Source organism: Vespa crabro, chromosome 1, assembly GCF_910589235.1.
Source record: "Vespa crabro chromosome 1, iyVesCrab1.2, whole genome shotgun sequence".
NCBI lineage: Eukaryota > Metazoa > Arthropoda > Insecta > Hymenoptera > Vespidae > Vespa > Vespa crabro.
This window is the reverse complement of record NC_060955.1, coordinates 23,938,024-23,953,716: the sequence shown is the minus strand read 5'-3', so window position 1 is coordinate 23,953,716 and position 15,693 is coordinate 23,938,024. Positions and strand designations below refer to the sequence as shown.

General features: G+C 35.0%; 4 protein-coding genes across 6 annotated transcripts; 3 read left to right on the top strand and 1 right to left on the bottom strand.

Annotated features, from left to right (window-relative positions):
• Positions 1-1,055: 1,055 nt before the first annotated feature.
• Positions 1,056-3,059, top strand: LOC124431479 (putative inositol monophosphatase 3). The gene is made up of 5 exons (XM_046979449.1): positions 1,056-1,783; positions 1,861-2,270; positions 2,340-2,454; positions 2,537-2,636; positions 2,709-3,059. Exons 1-5 carry the CDS (start codon positions 1,543-1,545, stop codon positions 2,875-2,877), a joined length of 1,035 nt encoding a protein of 344 aa, XP_046835405.1. The 5' UTR covers positions 1,056-1,542; the 3' UTR covers positions 2,878-3,059.
• A 419-nt stretch (positions 3,060-3,478) lies between these two features.
• LOC124431501 (ubiquitin-conjugating enzyme E2 W) lies at positions 3,479-6,104 on the top strand. The gene is made up of 4 exons (XM_046979500.1): positions 3,479-3,783; positions 4,456-4,803; positions 4,864-4,939; positions 5,036-6,104. The coding sequence occupies exons 1-4, from the start codon at positions 3,739-3,741 to the stop codon at positions 5,047-5,049; spliced, it is 483 nt and encodes a 160-aa protein (XP_046835456.1). The 5' UTR covers positions 3,479-3,738; the 3' UTR covers positions 5,050-6,104.
• A 147-nt stretch (positions 6,105-6,251) lies between these two features.
• LOC124431460 (F-box/LRR-repeat protein 16) lies at positions 6,252-14,215 on the top strand. The gene is made up of 7 exons (XM_046979405.1): positions 6,252-8,265; positions 9,977-10,332; positions 10,442-10,735; positions 10,869-11,160; positions 11,988-12,183; positions 12,268-12,416; positions 12,492-14,215. Exons 1-7 carry the CDS (start codon positions 8,169-8,171, stop codon positions 12,638-12,640), a joined length of 1,533 nt encoding a protein of 510 aa, XP_046835361.1. The 5' UTR covers positions 6,252-8,168; the 3' UTR covers positions 12,641-14,215.
• On the bottom strand, positions 13,330-15,466 carry LOC124431489 (DNA-directed RNA polymerase III subunit RPC8). 3 transcript variants are annotated; one of them, XR_006944022.1, is made up of 5 exons: positions 15,100-15,466; positions 14,853-15,036; positions 14,622-14,762; positions 14,102-14,544; positions 13,330-13,459 (listed from the first exon to the last, which is right to left on the bottom strand). XR_006944022.1 is itself a non-coding variant. In XM_046979487.1 (5 exons), the coding sequence occupies exons 1-5, from the start codon at positions 15,208-15,210 to the stop codon at positions 14,279-14,281; spliced, it is 615 nt and encodes a 204-aa protein (XP_046835443.1). In that variant the 5' UTR covers positions 15,211-15,463; the 3' UTR covers positions 13,330-14,278. The 3 variants fall into 3 exon arrangements, 2 of the variants coding, with proteins under 2 accessions (XP_046835443.1, XP_046835430.1); XM_046979487.1 differs by having other exon boundaries at positions 13,330-14,332; positions 14,420-14,544; positions 15,100-15,463; XM_046979474.1 differs by having other exon boundaries at positions 13,330-14,544.
• Positions 15,467-15,693: the final 227 nt, after the last annotated feature.

Sequence of the window (15,693 nt, the reverse complement as noted above, 5' to 3'; positions counted from 1 at the left end):
TTAATAAAAAAGGTACAATGAGAGAGAGGGTGAGAGAGAGAAAAGAGAGAAGAAACACCTGCGGGTACTTCGCACGAGATTTTTCGGGGAATATTACAATGCCTGGAAAACGATCTGTATCATACTTTTATAGGATAAAAATTGAACATTACATAGAAGAGATTGAATTAAAGAGAAAAAAAAAAGAAAGAGAGAGAGAGAGAGAAAGAGGATACATAAAAATAAGTTTGTATAGAGAATTGTTACGCGCGTCTCGTAAGTCTCTCCTCGTCTTCTCTATACACTTCGGTTGACCCGCTTTCGCACTTACCCTTACCGTACACGCCACCCCCGACGGTTAGATTATCTTTCACACTCGACCTCCTCCTCGAGTCGATATCCCACGGTGTTCCCTCGTCGCTCTTCTGACCTTTCACCTTTCTCGACGTTCGCCCTGCTTTTGCGGATCGGTCGAAAAGAGCAACCTACCTTATCGGCTAGCTCGAGTCCTTTCCTTGATTCTCTTTCTTTCCTTCCTACTTTCTAATCTTTCCTTCCTTCCTTCCTTTCTTCTCTCTCTCTCTCTCTCTCTCTCCCCCCTTCTCTTTCTCTATCTCTCTCTCTTTCACACAATCTCTTTCTCTCTCTTTCTCACAACGAAGTCCCTACTCTTCGATTTTCCCTCATTTGGCTGGGGCTATCCGCTCGTTCGAGCGACCTTCTTACGCGAGATGCGCGCGTATGTGCGCGGAAGGGGTGGACGAACGACGATATATAAGTATGTTTCAAGATACTTTCTCTTATCTTTCTCTCTCTCTCTCTCTCTCTCTCTCTCTCTCTCTCTCTCAATAATAGGCTTCGATGATTCTGCTAAAGTATATCTAAAGCACCTTTGTCTTTCAAAGACTTCAATCCTTCTTGAAATAACCTTTTGATCGCTACGCTAGATGTAGCGGAGCCGCTTGAACTACATTGTAAATAGGTTTCACTGAGGGAACATCTCTCTCTCCCTCTCTCTCTCTCTCTCTCTCTGTTTCTCTTTCTCTTTCTCTCTCTCTCTCTCTCTCTCTCTCTCTCTCTCTCTCTCTCGCTCGCTTCATCTTCTTCTTAAGTTTATTACAATTAAGGCAGAATCTTGTCAAATCTATAATACGATCTTTCGATAATCTGTATGATCTAAAGTTATGTAATAAACGTAAAAACGATATCGTTCGTTAGAAATTTATGAGTGTATGAAAATGTTTTATAATCCAAGTAATATAATCGTATCGTATGGTCTTCCTCATTTAATGAAAGTAATCTGTGTATCAGATGTTAGGCTATAGTAAATTGTACGCATCACTGATACGACCGCAAGTCATTCTTACGTATAATGTGTATCACGTGGTATGGAAAACAGCTGTTCTAGATCTTTATCATTCGTAATACATCAAAAGTTTGGCTTCTCAGATCGTTTTAGATGAGTTATGCACGAAATTTTGATACGACAAAATCGTGACCAGAATAAAATTCTAATGCGCATAAATAAATGTCCCGGAACAAAGTTGAATTATTAATAAACACATGTTAAGAATGAACGTACGTTCGAAAAGGTTCAGTCTTTGTGTGTTTCTTTTATTATTAGGCGCAATATATTTCTTTTCAAGGAGATCTTCGATCCTAGAATCGAATAATAAGGATGTAGTATCTCTTAGATCGTTGCTCGTTGCTGCCATAAAGGCAGCTGAATTGGGCGGATATGAAGTCGTTTCTGTACACGAACAAACTAGCTTTAATATTGAAAGTAAAGGGAAAACTAAAGAAGGTAATGTTTATTTATCTTAAAAAGAGATCTGCTTCATTTAGAATTAAAACATAAACATATCTTTTTTACTTCAACAGGTGAAAATGATCCAGTAACAGCAGCAGATTATAGATCACACTGTGCTATGTATAATTCTTTAAAAGATGCATTTCCAGGCATTACTGTGATATCCGAAGAAGCATCAAAAGACTGCGATAAAGTTGTTGTCCCTGATCTTAGGAATTCTTTTAACAACCTAAGAGAATATGATATAGGGGATGACTTTGAAAATATTAAAGATATCACTATTTGGATTGATCCTTTGGATGCTACAAAGGAGTTTACAGAAAATTTATTACAATTTGTAACGACTATGGTTTGCATTGCCGTAAAAGGAAAACCTATAATAGGTGTTATTTATAAGCCATTTGAAACAAAGAAAGACCACAATTTATATTGGACTTGGACTGGTCATGGAGCTTCACAAAATTTATATAATTTGCCAAAGGTAATATATTTATAATAAATTATCTTTGTATGAATTTGATTAAAATATGTTTTTTCTTTTTTGATGTAGCATGAAAATAAATTGCCAATTTTAATTGTATCACGGTCACATGCTGGACAAGTTAATAACGCTTCCAAAACTGCTTTCGGTAGAAATGTTCAAATTGTTTCTGCTGCAGGTGCAGGTAATATATTTCTTAAATTGTATATAGGAGAACAAATGCTATGATGTTCTATGTTATAAAAAAAAATGCAATTTATGTTTAGGTTACAAGTTTTTAGAGGTAGCAGTTGGAAATGCAACTGCATACGTTCATATGACTGCTATCAAAAAGTGGGATATATGTTCTGGAACAGCCATCATCAGGTATACCTTAATATAAAACGTATAGTAAGTAATTATTTTGGAAAACTAATATAATTTTCTTTTCACGCATAGTGCTCTTGGTGGAATGACTACATCATTATTTGATGGACATTTAATTAATTTTGATTCTACTGACACTAAAGTGCTAACATCGGGTCTTTTAGCTACCATGACTGATCATAATTGGTATTTGGATAAATTTTCAAATATACAGCTAAGATCTTTTATTTTATCTCGATAATCCTTTTTTCATTAATATCTAGTCATCATTTCCTGTACCAGTAAGATAATTCGATTACTATTTTTACCCTCTCTGCAACAGCTATTTTAACAGTAACGAAAAAATATTCTTTGATGTATATTGTAAATACAAGATTTACATATATATACATACATACATACATACATACATACATATATATATATATATATATATATATATATATATATATATTTCAACATATTTCAAAAAAACAACCAAATTTCTGAATTATATGTGTATATAAATAAAAAGAAATTTTGTATGATCATAAGTGATATAAATACCTATTCAATATCATTATTAATATGTAATATAAAATATTGGAAAAATAATATTATCAGATAACGTTAAATAATAATTGACGTATAAAAAATAAAGTATTTCGAAGAAAAAAACGTTTTACGAGTATTATCAATAAAAGTAAAATTTGCGAAAAATTATTAACCAATAGGAATCAACATATATTTCAAACGATGAACACGATTGGTCGTTAACTGTGAAACTCGACCAATTGCTTTCGTCGATTTTGTATTAATGATGAGTCAGTGATAAAACAAAATGGCGGATGCACTTTATGTTTTATACCTCTGACGTTTCAGTCTATGCCCTATGTTCCGCTCTATCGTATTTTATCAAGCTTTAGCATATTGATGCAAAAAGCTTGCCCTTCTAAAACGTATCAAGTGAAACGAGTCAAAAATAAAAAAAAAATAAAAAAGAAAAAATAAAAAATGAAATTCGTTAATGTTAAACCGATGTTACGTTTTTAAGTAAAAAAGAAGAAAATGAAAAATACAAACAATTACTGCATTCTGCAATGAACAGCGGTTATGTTTTCCAATGGAAAGTGGTTTAACGACAATGGCGGGACTGTCTCCGTCGAAAGTAAGTTGCTAATGTATCACTTCTTTCCTGCCTAAAGAGAAAAAAATATATTATAATATTCAATGCAGATACTAAGCAAATTTTCCTATTAAAAATATCGATAGCATGAATAATTATTAACAACATAAATAAATATAGAACGATAAGATTTAGCTTAGTCTACGTATTATACAAAACTTCGTGTCAAATCGGAACGCTTATTTCATTAATTTTTATGTAAATTCCTTCAAGTTATCTTATCAACTTGGAAGCACTATTGACGATTATTTGTATTTCTTAGAGAGATATTTTAAAGAAAAATATTATTTAAATCGTGAAATTTTCGATCGTTCGTAGTATTATATTTATTTTCTTTACGTATTTTCTTACGTGCTCATAGTCTGGCAACTGTTTAAAGTTTGCCCTTGATGATGATTCATACTTCCTATTAATTTTTTATGACGTTATATTTATCAAATATATGTGTATATAATATATATATATATATATATATATATATATATATATATATATATATACACAATATATAATGTATATTAAACGTTTAATACTAGAGATATCAGGTTTAATTAAAGAGAAAAAAAAACAAGAAAAAGTTAATAAACAAATGAATAAATGTGTGATCTTGCTTATCTAATAGAAATAAATAAAATGATGTTTTTATCTTTTCAGCGACGATTACAGAAGGAATTAATGTCATTAATACGTGAACCACCACCTGGTGTCAGGGTAGATGGTGATTCAGCTGGACAAAACTTGACACAATGGATTGTACACATGGAAGGTGCAAAGGGTACCTTGTACGAGGGAGAAAGATTTCAATTACAATTTAAATTCAGTTCCAAGTATCCCTTTGATTCGCCGGAAGTAACATTCATTGGTAATATACCAGTTCATCCACATGTTTATAGCAATGGCCACATTTGCTTATCAATTTTAACCGATGATTGGTCACCGGCACTCAGTGTGCAAAGTGTATGCTTGAGCATTGTGTCAATGCTGAGTAGTTGCAAAGAAAAGGTATAAAAGATCAATTAAATAAATCCTATAGATATTTATTAAATACGATATTAATTTTAGAAAAGGCCACCGGATAATTCTTTCTATGTGAAAACCTGTAATAAAAATCCAAAGAAGACAAAGTGGTGGTATCACGGTAAGATAAATTTCTTCAAAAAACAATCATAAAGGAAGGAAGCGTTGTATAAAGTCGCACAATATATGAAACAATTTTATTTCTTCTTTCGATTAGATGACAGTGTTTAAAGGCAAGGTCCGTACATAAATCCTCAAGTTGCATATGTATGGGTATCATTGGACCAAATGGAAAGAAATTTTTCCTGTGTCTTAAAGGAACGTTAAAAATTTTCGCAACTAAATTGCTGGGATTTTAATACATAGCTGAAATATGTAGGTGCATAAGCTAGAAAAGTGACTACGGCTTTATGACATACTTATGACCGTAATTAAAAGAAAAAAAAAGAAAAAAAAAAAAAAGAAAAAAAAAAGAAACCGGCATTTCAAAGTATTGAAGTCTCGCTCGGTCACGAATTATTACATTGTTAATAATAATAATAATGAAATGTATTACATGTTAGGTTTAAAAAGAAGAATACTAAATTCATAATGCTAAGAGAAAAACAGATAAAGATAAGATGTAGATATAAAAATTGCAAAATTTCTTTCTTCGTTTAGAGTAGCAAATCTCTATTTGTTAATACCAATTTAAACGTATTAGAAAGGATCTCTTATCATTATGTAACATTAAAGCTATGAAGCGATCACGAATTCTATCGCACGATGTAAATTCTTTGTTTATTACATTTAATCGTAAGGATGAAGCATAGAAAAGTAATCGAACGTTCGTTGTATTAAGAAGAGAAAGAGAGAGAGAGAGAGAGAGAAAAAGAAGAACAAACCAAAAGAAACATAAAAAAGCAATAGGTGTTACGTGAATCGGAATGTAAGTAACACGGTATCAAAAGGTATTTCATTCTTATCTTGTACCCCAATTAAAGGAGTTTAACATTATCGTTACCTAATCGTTGTGGTAGCTCTTATCTTTCATGAAGTAGTATTAACAAGAGTGATCACGACTTGTCTCTATGCGACGATTGGTTTAGTTTACGTTCGATATGTGTGTAGTCTTTCTTGTATAACGTTTAAACGATGTTTACGTACGATATCTCTTCATATTTTAGTACGATACGGCACGCGTGTTCAACGATCTTTTTATGTTACATATTTTCTATCAATTTAGCGAAGACATAGTGTATCTTTTTTCATATTAAAAATAAAGTCTACTGCTTTACGTTATGATACATCGATATTATGCATTTCCATGGCTCGTCATCGATAAGAATAAAAATGTAAAAGGAAGTGTACACTATCAAAACTGATACCTTCGAGTTATCAAAATTTAACTTTCGAAAATTTTCCTTTTCGATCTCGGAATAATTCGCACGCGCGCGCGCGCGCGCGCGAACGCGCCTTTCAAATAGTCTACATAGCGTATTCAATGCGGAAGCACAGTATGTTTGTTGCTCTCGACGATCAAATAGCCAAGGGATCTCATTGAATTGGGTAGATGTTACGAAATAGCAGGTTAAATTCAACGAGGAGGAAATAGAGTCGCGAAGGGTTGAAATTGTAAATGAAATAAAAAGAAAAAAAGAAAAAACAAGAAAAAAAGATTAATCAAACCTCGTTCGATTCTCAAAGAACGAACAAACTTATCCGTGATATTTATATTTACACCAAGTTCGTATGGCCAGCGATAGATAACGATCTCTAAATTAATGATTCACGATACGATACGATACGATAGAGACAGCAGAGGATAATTTATTCGAAAGAAATTCAAGATGTCTTCAAGTAATAAACGATCGATGCTCCCTTGATGTCCATCAATTTCAACTTCATGCTACAAAAATTTCATTATTGTACAAACGAACGACCCCGACGACGATTGAATAAATGCAGTCGCTGAAATATTTTTTATTTTCTACGTAGACACATACGTACATATGTACATGCATGCATACATACATACATACATACATACATACATAGATACATAGAGACGTACATCGAAGGAACGAACGGCCAATTGATTTTGTCGAGGCAAGCAGAAACCTTGAAGCATATATCTAATCGCAAGTGTATTGGTTCGAATGTCGGTCATCGCTTTAATTCTTTCCAAGAACAATTACAAATCTCATTATCGAAGGACAATGTTGATAAAAATTAAATATATCAAAATTAAATGTAAAGAAATGGGAATGCTATCTTTTCTCAAGAAATAATATCATCGGTTAATCGGGCCTCGTCGTTGAAACGATTCGAACGTTCAATTTATCTTTTCTCAAGGAAATAATGAAATTAGAAACGCAATCTATCGTTCGTTAACTTATTTGCAAAGTGTTCACGTTCGATGTCGAAGATCGGCCATTCTGTGCTTCTAACTCGTGCGTGATACACTCGAGGAGAGTCTCGAAGAAATCTCGCGTTGTCGTTACATTCGTTTAAAAGGCATATCGAGAAAGAGAGAGAGGGAGAGAGAGATAAATAGGAGAATGGAAAGGGAAAGAGTGAGAGAGTGAGAGAGAGAGAGAGAGAGAGAGAGAGTGAAGAGACACGAGTCGACCCGCGCCTGGAAACTACACTCTCGTCGAACTAAGTGGGGGCAGTTCGGGCAAGTTTAGTACGAATATCGATTCAGTCTCGCGCAAACCACCCCCGTGTGCCGATGCTTCAGCTCCACCTTTTGGGGGAGCTTTTTCCACCTCGCTTACGTTCGACGACGCTCGTCGTTATAAACATAGATTCGGTTAAAGAGGGAGGCGAGAACGAGTTAACGAAAGAGAACGATCAGAGGTAAAGAGAAAGAAATACCACGGGAGCTTTCACGAATAGCTCTTGTCAACGTTGAACGCGAAGCAATCGTGGCTCGATCGTGAAGAAAAAGAAAAAAAAAATATATATATATATATATATATATATATATATAAAAGAACATTTCGATTTCAACAAAAAGACACAGGACATCTAAGTTCGTTCCTTTCCATTGTCAAGCATCGGTCCATGAAATGAGACTAATGTGCAAGCTCGTCGAAGGGTAGTAAGGGGTGGGGGTGGAAGGGTGATAGGATCTCAGGCGAGGGTTGAAGACACCGAAGGAAAAGCTTTTATGTCTCCGGTTAAAGCGAAGCCTTAGAACGAAGAGGACACAACGGCGGTGACTCCGTCTGCGACGACTCCCGCCGATCGAACATGTCGCGATTTCACGAGGGACGGACGAAATCGTGTTTCTACTCTTGACTAAGTCTTCTAAATATACGAGCAAGACGGTGGTGGTTCGATCATCGAAAGACATCAAGAGAGACATGTCTTCGATATCAGCTCAAGGCGTCGTCGAGAGAGCCAGCGCCGAATTGACCAAGAGGATCAACGGTTTGGGATTGAGGACCTCGAAGCATCATGGTCGGTGAAAGTTATCTTTTATTTTACCTTCTTTCCTTCTTTCTTTTTTTCTTAACCCTAATCTTCGAATTCTAATCCCGAAAATCGAGTTGCCTGCCCACCTTGACAAATATCCCCTCGATAAAAATAAGAAACAAATGATCGTTCGCGAAACATATTCCTTGCAATTATAATATTATAGTTCGATTATTAGCATTCTTCGTAAACGTCTAGAATCCGTCCTTCCGAATTTTCAGCTTCGACTACTTTTGATGCAAGTTTCGGGTGCAAGCTTTCCATCGTCTTCATTTTCGATGGAGAATTCATCATCGTTACGTAATAACGCGTAGATATTATGCCGGCGATTACAAAGGTAATTTAGCTGGTCGCGAGTCAATGCGTCTTCCCCTTTTTTCTTTCTTTTCATTTTTTTTTCTTCTACTTACACATAATAATTAGAAACTTTAGGCAATTGGAAGAAAGATGGAGGGGGAGTAGTGGGGGCGGGGGTGAGGAAGAGAAAGAAAAAAAAGAACGCGTTTTACAAGCGCATACACGTTCGACGACTCTTCCATATCGTATTAATTTTTCACTTTTCATCGTCATTTTCGTAATCGACCTATGTTCTTTCATACGTCATCGTACGTATCTACGTACATACGTGTATTCCATATCATCGAAAGCGAAAATGAGAATTTTTGTTTCTTTCTTTCGTTCATCGTTATGCAATTTCGTCGACTAGTGTCGAGTACACTCGTGGTCCGATTCACGGTCCGATTACCCCCTATCCTTCTTGTTCTCGGCCATTTATGCTATGCCTCTGATCCTTTATTTTTCAACTCGAATTATTTACGAAGCGTCGATAGTCGCCGCAATCTTAACTGCAGTGAAATCGATAGCATTTGGCCGCGTGCGTATAAAAATAGAGAGAGGCTCGATGTACTTAGGGAGAGAAAGCGAAAGGAGAGAGAGAGAGAGAGAGAGAGAGAGAGAGAGAGAGAGAGAGAAGGAATAGAAATTTTCCTTCTATTTTTCTCTCTCTCTCTCTCCCTCTTTCTTTGTTTTCTTTTTTTTTAACGAGCGTCCTTCTTTACATCTCACCTTTTACGAAAAGATGTCACGAACTGTTCGTTCGGTCTGTAATTTTAACCGCTCTATGATTTAGAAGCGCGTCGTTTAGTACGCCAAGTAAATGACGTAGATGTTTACGAGGGTCGTAAAACATTTCGCGTGTCATACTCGCACTGCACCAATCGCAACCATTCTATTGTTGCGATAATAATAGTAAAGAGGAATAAAGAAAACGATTGTCGAAGAATGAGAGTAAAAAAAAAAAAAGAAAAGAAAATAAGGAAAGGAAAAAAGGGAAAATGGACGATAGATCGTAACTTAACACGGAGCGTATTTTATCGAAGGTTCAATCAAGATGGGAAAACGAGAGGAGCGATTCTAAATTCTGCAACGTTCATTTATTTTTATCTTCTTCTGAGATTATCACTTGAGATACGAGGAGACCCTTCTAATACTTACGTCCCTACGATTTAAAAAGAAAAAAATGGAAAAAGAAAAGGGAACAACGACGTTAAGGAAATGTTCCCGCCATTTTTTTACTTACTTTTTTTTTCTTTTTCTTTTTTCAAAAGCTCTTAAGAATCGTCGAGTTTGCCGCCGTGTTCTGCTTACAACTCATTTCGTTGTTTCTTTTTTTTCTTTTGCTTTTATTCCATCACAGGTGGAGGGAGGACGAGCGTCATGGAACGCGTTACGAATGTCTTTTGCGGAGGCGGTGGGGTGGCATATACAAATTTGCAGAGCGCGAACAACGTAAACACGATTCCGGAGAAGCCGAGTAGGAGCGTTCCAACGTCGATGAATAACATGTCAACAGGGAACAACAAAACTTTGAACAATGGTACAGGTAGCAGACCGAGGATATCACGGAACAAATCGAAAACTGTTAGCCTCGCGAGTGGTGGTATGGGAGGGTACGTCGCACCGAGCACGTGGGAACAGTTATTGCAAGATGATCATTTTCTTGGACGATTCTTTCTTTATTTCAATGCCACCGAGAGAAGGATATTGGCTCAGGTAAAAGGGAAAAAAAAAACAAAATAAAACAAAAAAGTAAAATGAAAAACAAAATGGATCGTCCGATTTGACAGTGTTACGTTTACATTAACTTTATTATACTGTATAGGTATGCACGAGATGGCGAGACGTTCTATACGCGAGACCAAGACTCTGGGCAGGTTTGGTACCAGTAGTCAGGTGCCGAGAAGCTCGATCTATGCCATCCAGCTCGCGTACACGTCTATATGCCTCCTTGGTAAGGCGAGGTTTTCATTCGTTAGTTTTATTGGGTGCCGCAGATGAAGATATACCAGAGTTAACGCATGGATTTCCTCTTGCGCAACGATACGTTCATTCCTTGTCATTACGATGTTGCGCTGTCACCGACAGAGGTCTCGAAGCTCTTTTAGATCATATGCAGGTAAGATGATTCGTTTATATAAATGATAATAATGATGATTATGATATGACGATGATAACGTTAATGTGTTTGTTGCAAGCTGATAAACATGAAGTATAATAGATCGAAATGTTTGTCTTCTCTCAATCGTTAGGCTCTCTTCGAATTGGAACTGGCTGGTTGTAATGAGATCACCGAAGCTGGACTTTGGGCTTGTCTCACGCCTAGGATAGTATCATTGTCCTTGTCCGATTGCATAAACGTCGCAGACGAGGCCGTAGGTGCAGTAGCCCAATTGTTACCCAGTCTTTACGAATTTTCGCTCCAGGCTTATCATGTAACTGACGCCGCATTGAGATACTTCAGCGCCAAACAGAGTAGCGCCCTTAGCATTCTCAGGCTCCAATCCTGCTGGGAACTCACCAATCAGGCAGTAATAAATATTGGTGAGGCATTGTCGTTATTGATTTTGAAGACGATATTGATATTATTGTCGTTATCGATCGCAAATGTTCTTGAGCGACCTACATCCTTTGCAAAATAACGTTTTATCGGTCACGCGGTACGCGATGATCGTATGATGTCGTCACGTCTTCTTAGCGCACGATCATATAATTCGTGTTTGCGCGTGTCGATCCGTAAAGTATATCTGTAAATGGAAAAACGAGATCTATGTGTACGTGTGTGTGCACGCATAGTCTCTCTCTCTCTCTCTCTCTCTCTCTCTCTCTCTCTCTCTCTCTCTCTCTCTTTCTTTGTGTGCCTATGTACTTTAACGTTCTAAGAATATGATAAGCACTCCACCGACCGGCTAAAACGTGAAATTGAATCAGTCACACACACGTGCTGAAGATTAAATATAGAATTAAGGAACAGCTTTATTTAGCATTCAAGCTGTCAGTCAGGGTCGTCTCGTGAATTTTACGGAACCAAAAATTAAGAGAAAGGGAACTTCCTAATTGCGAATCCTTAAAAAATATATCAAAGAAAATTCTCTTAGAAGTTGATACTTAACGAAGTACAGTACGTTGACCATATCATCAAATGTTTCTCCGATCAATCATCGGTCTAATACAAGATACAGGACATACTTGTATAGATGCCAACGAGACCGTCTTGCAACCGTAGTTCACGGAACGTTTACGATCGTATAAAATAAATGTATAATTTAGAATTTGATTAATGGAAATTCTACGAATATGATTAGATCTCTAAGCGTTAATTTTAGCTAATAATAATATCTAGCTCACGTACTCATTTTTTTTTGTCGTAGTACATTCCTTGCCAAATTTGACTGTATTATCACTTTCTGGATGCAGTAAAGTGACGGACGACGGTGTAGAATTAATAGCGGAAAATTTGCTAAGACTTCGTTCCTTAGATCTGAGCTGGTGTTCGCGAATTACAGACGCAGCCTTAGAATATATCGCCTGTGATTTGAATCACTTAGAGGAACTTACGTTAGACAGGTAACGATAAACACCGACTGTTGGACATGCATATTACCTCGAAGCATATATATTATTTACGTTACTTTTTTTCCTTTTAAATAGATGCGTCCACATAACGGATATTGGCGTAGGTTATATTTCAACAATGGGATCCCTAAGTGCTTTGTTCTTGAGATGGTGTTCACAATTAAGAGACTTCGGACTTCAGCATTTATGCGGTATGAGATCCTTACAAGTGCTTTCCGTTGCTGGTGAGTTACTCTTTATCGTTAAATCTTTACGATTAATATAGTCGTAACGATTAAATGAAATAATTCCATTTCCAGGATGTCCATTACTTACTAGTAGTGGCTTATCTAGTCTGATACAGCTTCGTCACTTACACGAATTAGAGCTAACCAACTGTCCAGGAACGTCACGTGAGCTCTTTGATTATTTACGAGAACACTTACCACGTTGCCTAATCATTGAATAAGAGGAACCGAGTGTTAACTACGGTATTTGCGATACAACCTCTTTGATTTCGAACGTAGTCGCGTTGCTCGGCGATACGAAGGTGCAAACTCGGCACGACTTTGCGGAAGACTTGTATTATTTGTATACAGAAAGATTTGTGCAAAGTAATACGTAGGGGAGGGAGAGAAAGTAAAAGAAACAAATGACAATGGTACATATGTACGAGCGAAAGGTATATCACGCAAGCGAAACGCTGATGACGTCCATATTCTGAGAGCATAACTATGTTTTTCTTCTAACGGGCATGGAAAAGGCCACACGCGATATAATAAATTAAATTAAGTAGTCTTTAGGCCTTTTTAATACACCGGCGCCAGCATTTAACTGCACTTGTTCATTCGCGTTATGTTTTAACTGATCATAGTTTTATTATCTTCTTGTCTGCGTAATACGTATAGATACATAATCCTAATACCTCTTTGTATATGTTCTTAAAGCATGTTTTTTCGAATAACGAGTATCACCCATTATTCGACAAAGGCCAAAGATATATATATATATATATATATATATATATATATATATATATATATATATACACACATATGTGTATATATATATATCAGAACGAGAAAGAGGACTCACACAAGTCACCGGATTCGTTTCTCTATTCTGTATATTTCTATAGGAAAAAGGAAAAAAGATGTGTTACGCATGACATATTTTAATGGTTAGAGCTGTGATAAGATTTGTGTTACATAAAATTCCATTTGACTTTGAAATGTTCATGATATATTATATTATATTATCGATATTCATGCCGCTTCACTATTTGCACCTGCAATCGGAATATTAGATAATTTGCTTTAAAGAATCCTCCTAGAAAAACTATACTGTTACGAGACATTTACGAAACATGTTACCGGTTTATCTAGTACTTTATTCTTAAAAGATATGCTTCATATAATCTGTTTTATAATACATGTTATTGAAATAAGAACTGAGATCAATTATTACATATTTATATATTATGAGAAATGATATTTGTATTCGTGATTTTACTTGAGAATTTACTGTAATGGAATTAGCCTTTTTTAAATTTATAGTTTACCGTCGCGCTTTAGTTATTTCAAATTCCTTATGCAATAACACGTTAACAAGTCTAATATGATATAAACGGAGTATTTCGTGTGTTTAAAGTATTTAAGAACTTTACTATTTGGTTAACTCAATATGTCCTGCGACATATTAAACGATGTTAATATTTTAAGATAATATCAATGGAAATTTATTATTTATGTTGTATTTAATAACTCGCGTATAATAATTTATAGATAGCCAACTAGAAAGATCTGTTTTCTATAACATTGTAATTATTTTTGCGTGTGTTATCACGTGTTTAGTACACAACATCTTTGTATATATTGTACAAATTATTCTTACTAATTCTGTTATCAATCAAAACTAAGCGTAAACATACCTGCACATGAAAAAAATTGTATTGGAAAATATGTCACTTTGTGATGCAGGTCACAGATGTAACATTCTATGATACATTGAGATGTGCTGTGAAATATAAATTTATTGACGAAGATTCAGTACTTTTAAATGTTGCATTTAATAAGTCTGAAAGTATTCACTGCATTTTCACAGGCTTTTATGCATTTTCCCACCAAGTAAGTAAACCAAGACCAGGTTCATCTATAGCACCCTGTGTGATTAGGTAATGTGAAAAAAGTTAAGTAATACAAAAGTTGCAAATTAAAAAATGTAATACTTTCAATTGATTTACACTTACACCCAAAGTATAAGGAGATATATTGCTAACTTCAGGTTTTTCAACAGTTTCATTAGAAATGTTAGGACCTGATGGTAATGTTTCCGTAAAGGTTTCACTGACTACTCGGAATCTAATGATTTCGCCTAAGGGGATATAAAATTATTCGATAAAGAAAATAATTAAATACATTTCTAATGGCAAAGTGATTACAAATATATACCTGCATCCATAAAAAGATCATGTTTTTCTCCATCTCCAGTATCGTATTCCCAAATCCACGCTTGTTCCGCTTGATCAAATCTAGAGGGATGCTGTAATTTGTGAGGTGGAATAACTATATCCTCGAAAAATCCTAATGTTACTAAAATAGAAATTTGAAGTTGAAATTATAATGTATATGCAAACAAAGAAAAACAAATGAAAATCTTTTTATGTAGTTAATTTTATTTACCATGAACCCCATCAACGCTACAACTACGTATTTTTCCTATTAGAATCTCCTCCATAAATGGACGGAACACTACAAATCTAAATAATACTTTTGTATGTGAAGAACCATCTCCTGGAAAAATATATGATTCTTCTATTTTTGTTATGTCGTGCAATGCAATGCAAAGACCCACGTTTAAATATACCTGAAATTATTAAATTAATTTTGTTGCCGTGTTAAACTTAAGAAACATTTGACATAACATTACCTTATTAGCTAATTTCCTATTTAATTCGTCAGTGATTGCATCATTCAATTTTCGTTTAAATTTCCATGGTGGTATTCTAACGGTATCTTTAAGTTCCGCAAGTACGAACATATTTTAGAAATTTCTTTATTTACATACAATTCGACAACGCGGCAAAGTGATAGGTTAGATTTATATATCAGATACAAACAACGATTTTCTTTTCGTTATACAATAATTATACGAATTATGTAAATGTTAGTATTTTAAATTTACTTCTATTAAATTAGATTTGTATATATGATTTATCCTATCGTTAAAAAGCATGTTAAAGAATCAACTAACACATTTCCTACGCCATTCATAAGAATATGACAAAAACTACAAGGCTATTTTACATCTTCCGCTCGTAACGCATGCGACTTCAGCGACAGATATGGACAAAATATGAACTACGAGAATAAATAAGCGAGAGTAAATAAGACTAAACTAAAATATAACTTAAAAATGTTATTTTGCGAGAACAGTACATGCACAAATAAAAAGCTTATGCATAACTTTGAAAAAGTAAAATCTTAGATTAAATCTTTATCTTTAAAATGAGATTTTGTTTAT

Excerpts from the sequence above, each read along its gene's own strand:
- LOC124431479 (XM_046979449.1), top strand. The coding sequence starts at position 1,543 with ATGTTAAGAATGAACGTACGTTCGAAAAGGTTCAGTCTTTGTGTGTTT. Across the intron at positions 1,784-1,860 it reads TAAAGGGAAAACTAAAGAAG|GTGAAAATGATCCAGTAACA; the intron begins GTAATGTTTATT and ends TTACTTCAACAG. Across the intron at positions 2,271-2,339 it reads ATTTATATAATTTGCCAAAG|CATGAAAATAAATTGCCAAT; the intron begins GTAATATATTTA and ends TTTTTGATGTAG.
- LOC124431460 (XM_046979405.1), top strand. The coding sequence starts at position 8,169 with ATGTCTTCGATATCAGCTCAAGGCGTCGTCGAGAGAGCCAGCGCCGAA. Across the intron at positions 10,333-10,441 it reads AGAGAAGGATATTGGCTCAG|GTATGCACGAGATGGCGAGA; the intron begins GTAAAAGGGAAA and ends TATACTGTATAG. Across the intron at positions 12,184-12,267 it reads GAGGAACTTACGTTAGACAG|ATGCGTCCACATAACGGATA; the intron begins GTAACGATAAAC and ends CCTTTTAAATAG.
- LOC124431489 (XM_046979474.1), bottom strand. The coding sequence starts at position 15,210 with ATGTTCGTACTTGCGGAACTTAAAGATACCGTTAGAATACCACCATGG. Across the intron at positions 15,037-15,099 it reads ATAGGAAATTAGCTAATAAG|GTATATTTAAACGTGGGTCT; the intron begins GTAATGTTATGT and ends TAATAATTTCAG. Across the intron at positions 14,763-14,852 it reads TAGCGTTGATGGGGTTCATG|TAACATTAGGATTTTTCGAG; the intron begins GTAAATAAAATT and ends TTTCTATTTTAG.
- LOC124431501 (XM_046979500.1), top strand. The coding sequence starts at position 3,739 with ATGGAAAGTGGTTTAACGACAATGGCGGGACTGTCTCCGTCGAAA. Across the intron at positions 3,784-4,455 it reads CGGGACTGTCTCCGTCGAAA|CGACGATTACAGAAGGAATT; the intron begins GTAAGTTGCTAA and ends TTATCTTTTCAG. Across the intron at positions 4,804-4,863 it reads TGAGTAGTTGCAAAGAAAAG|AAAAGGCCACCGGATAATTC; the intron begins GTATAAAAGATC and ends TATTAATTTTAG.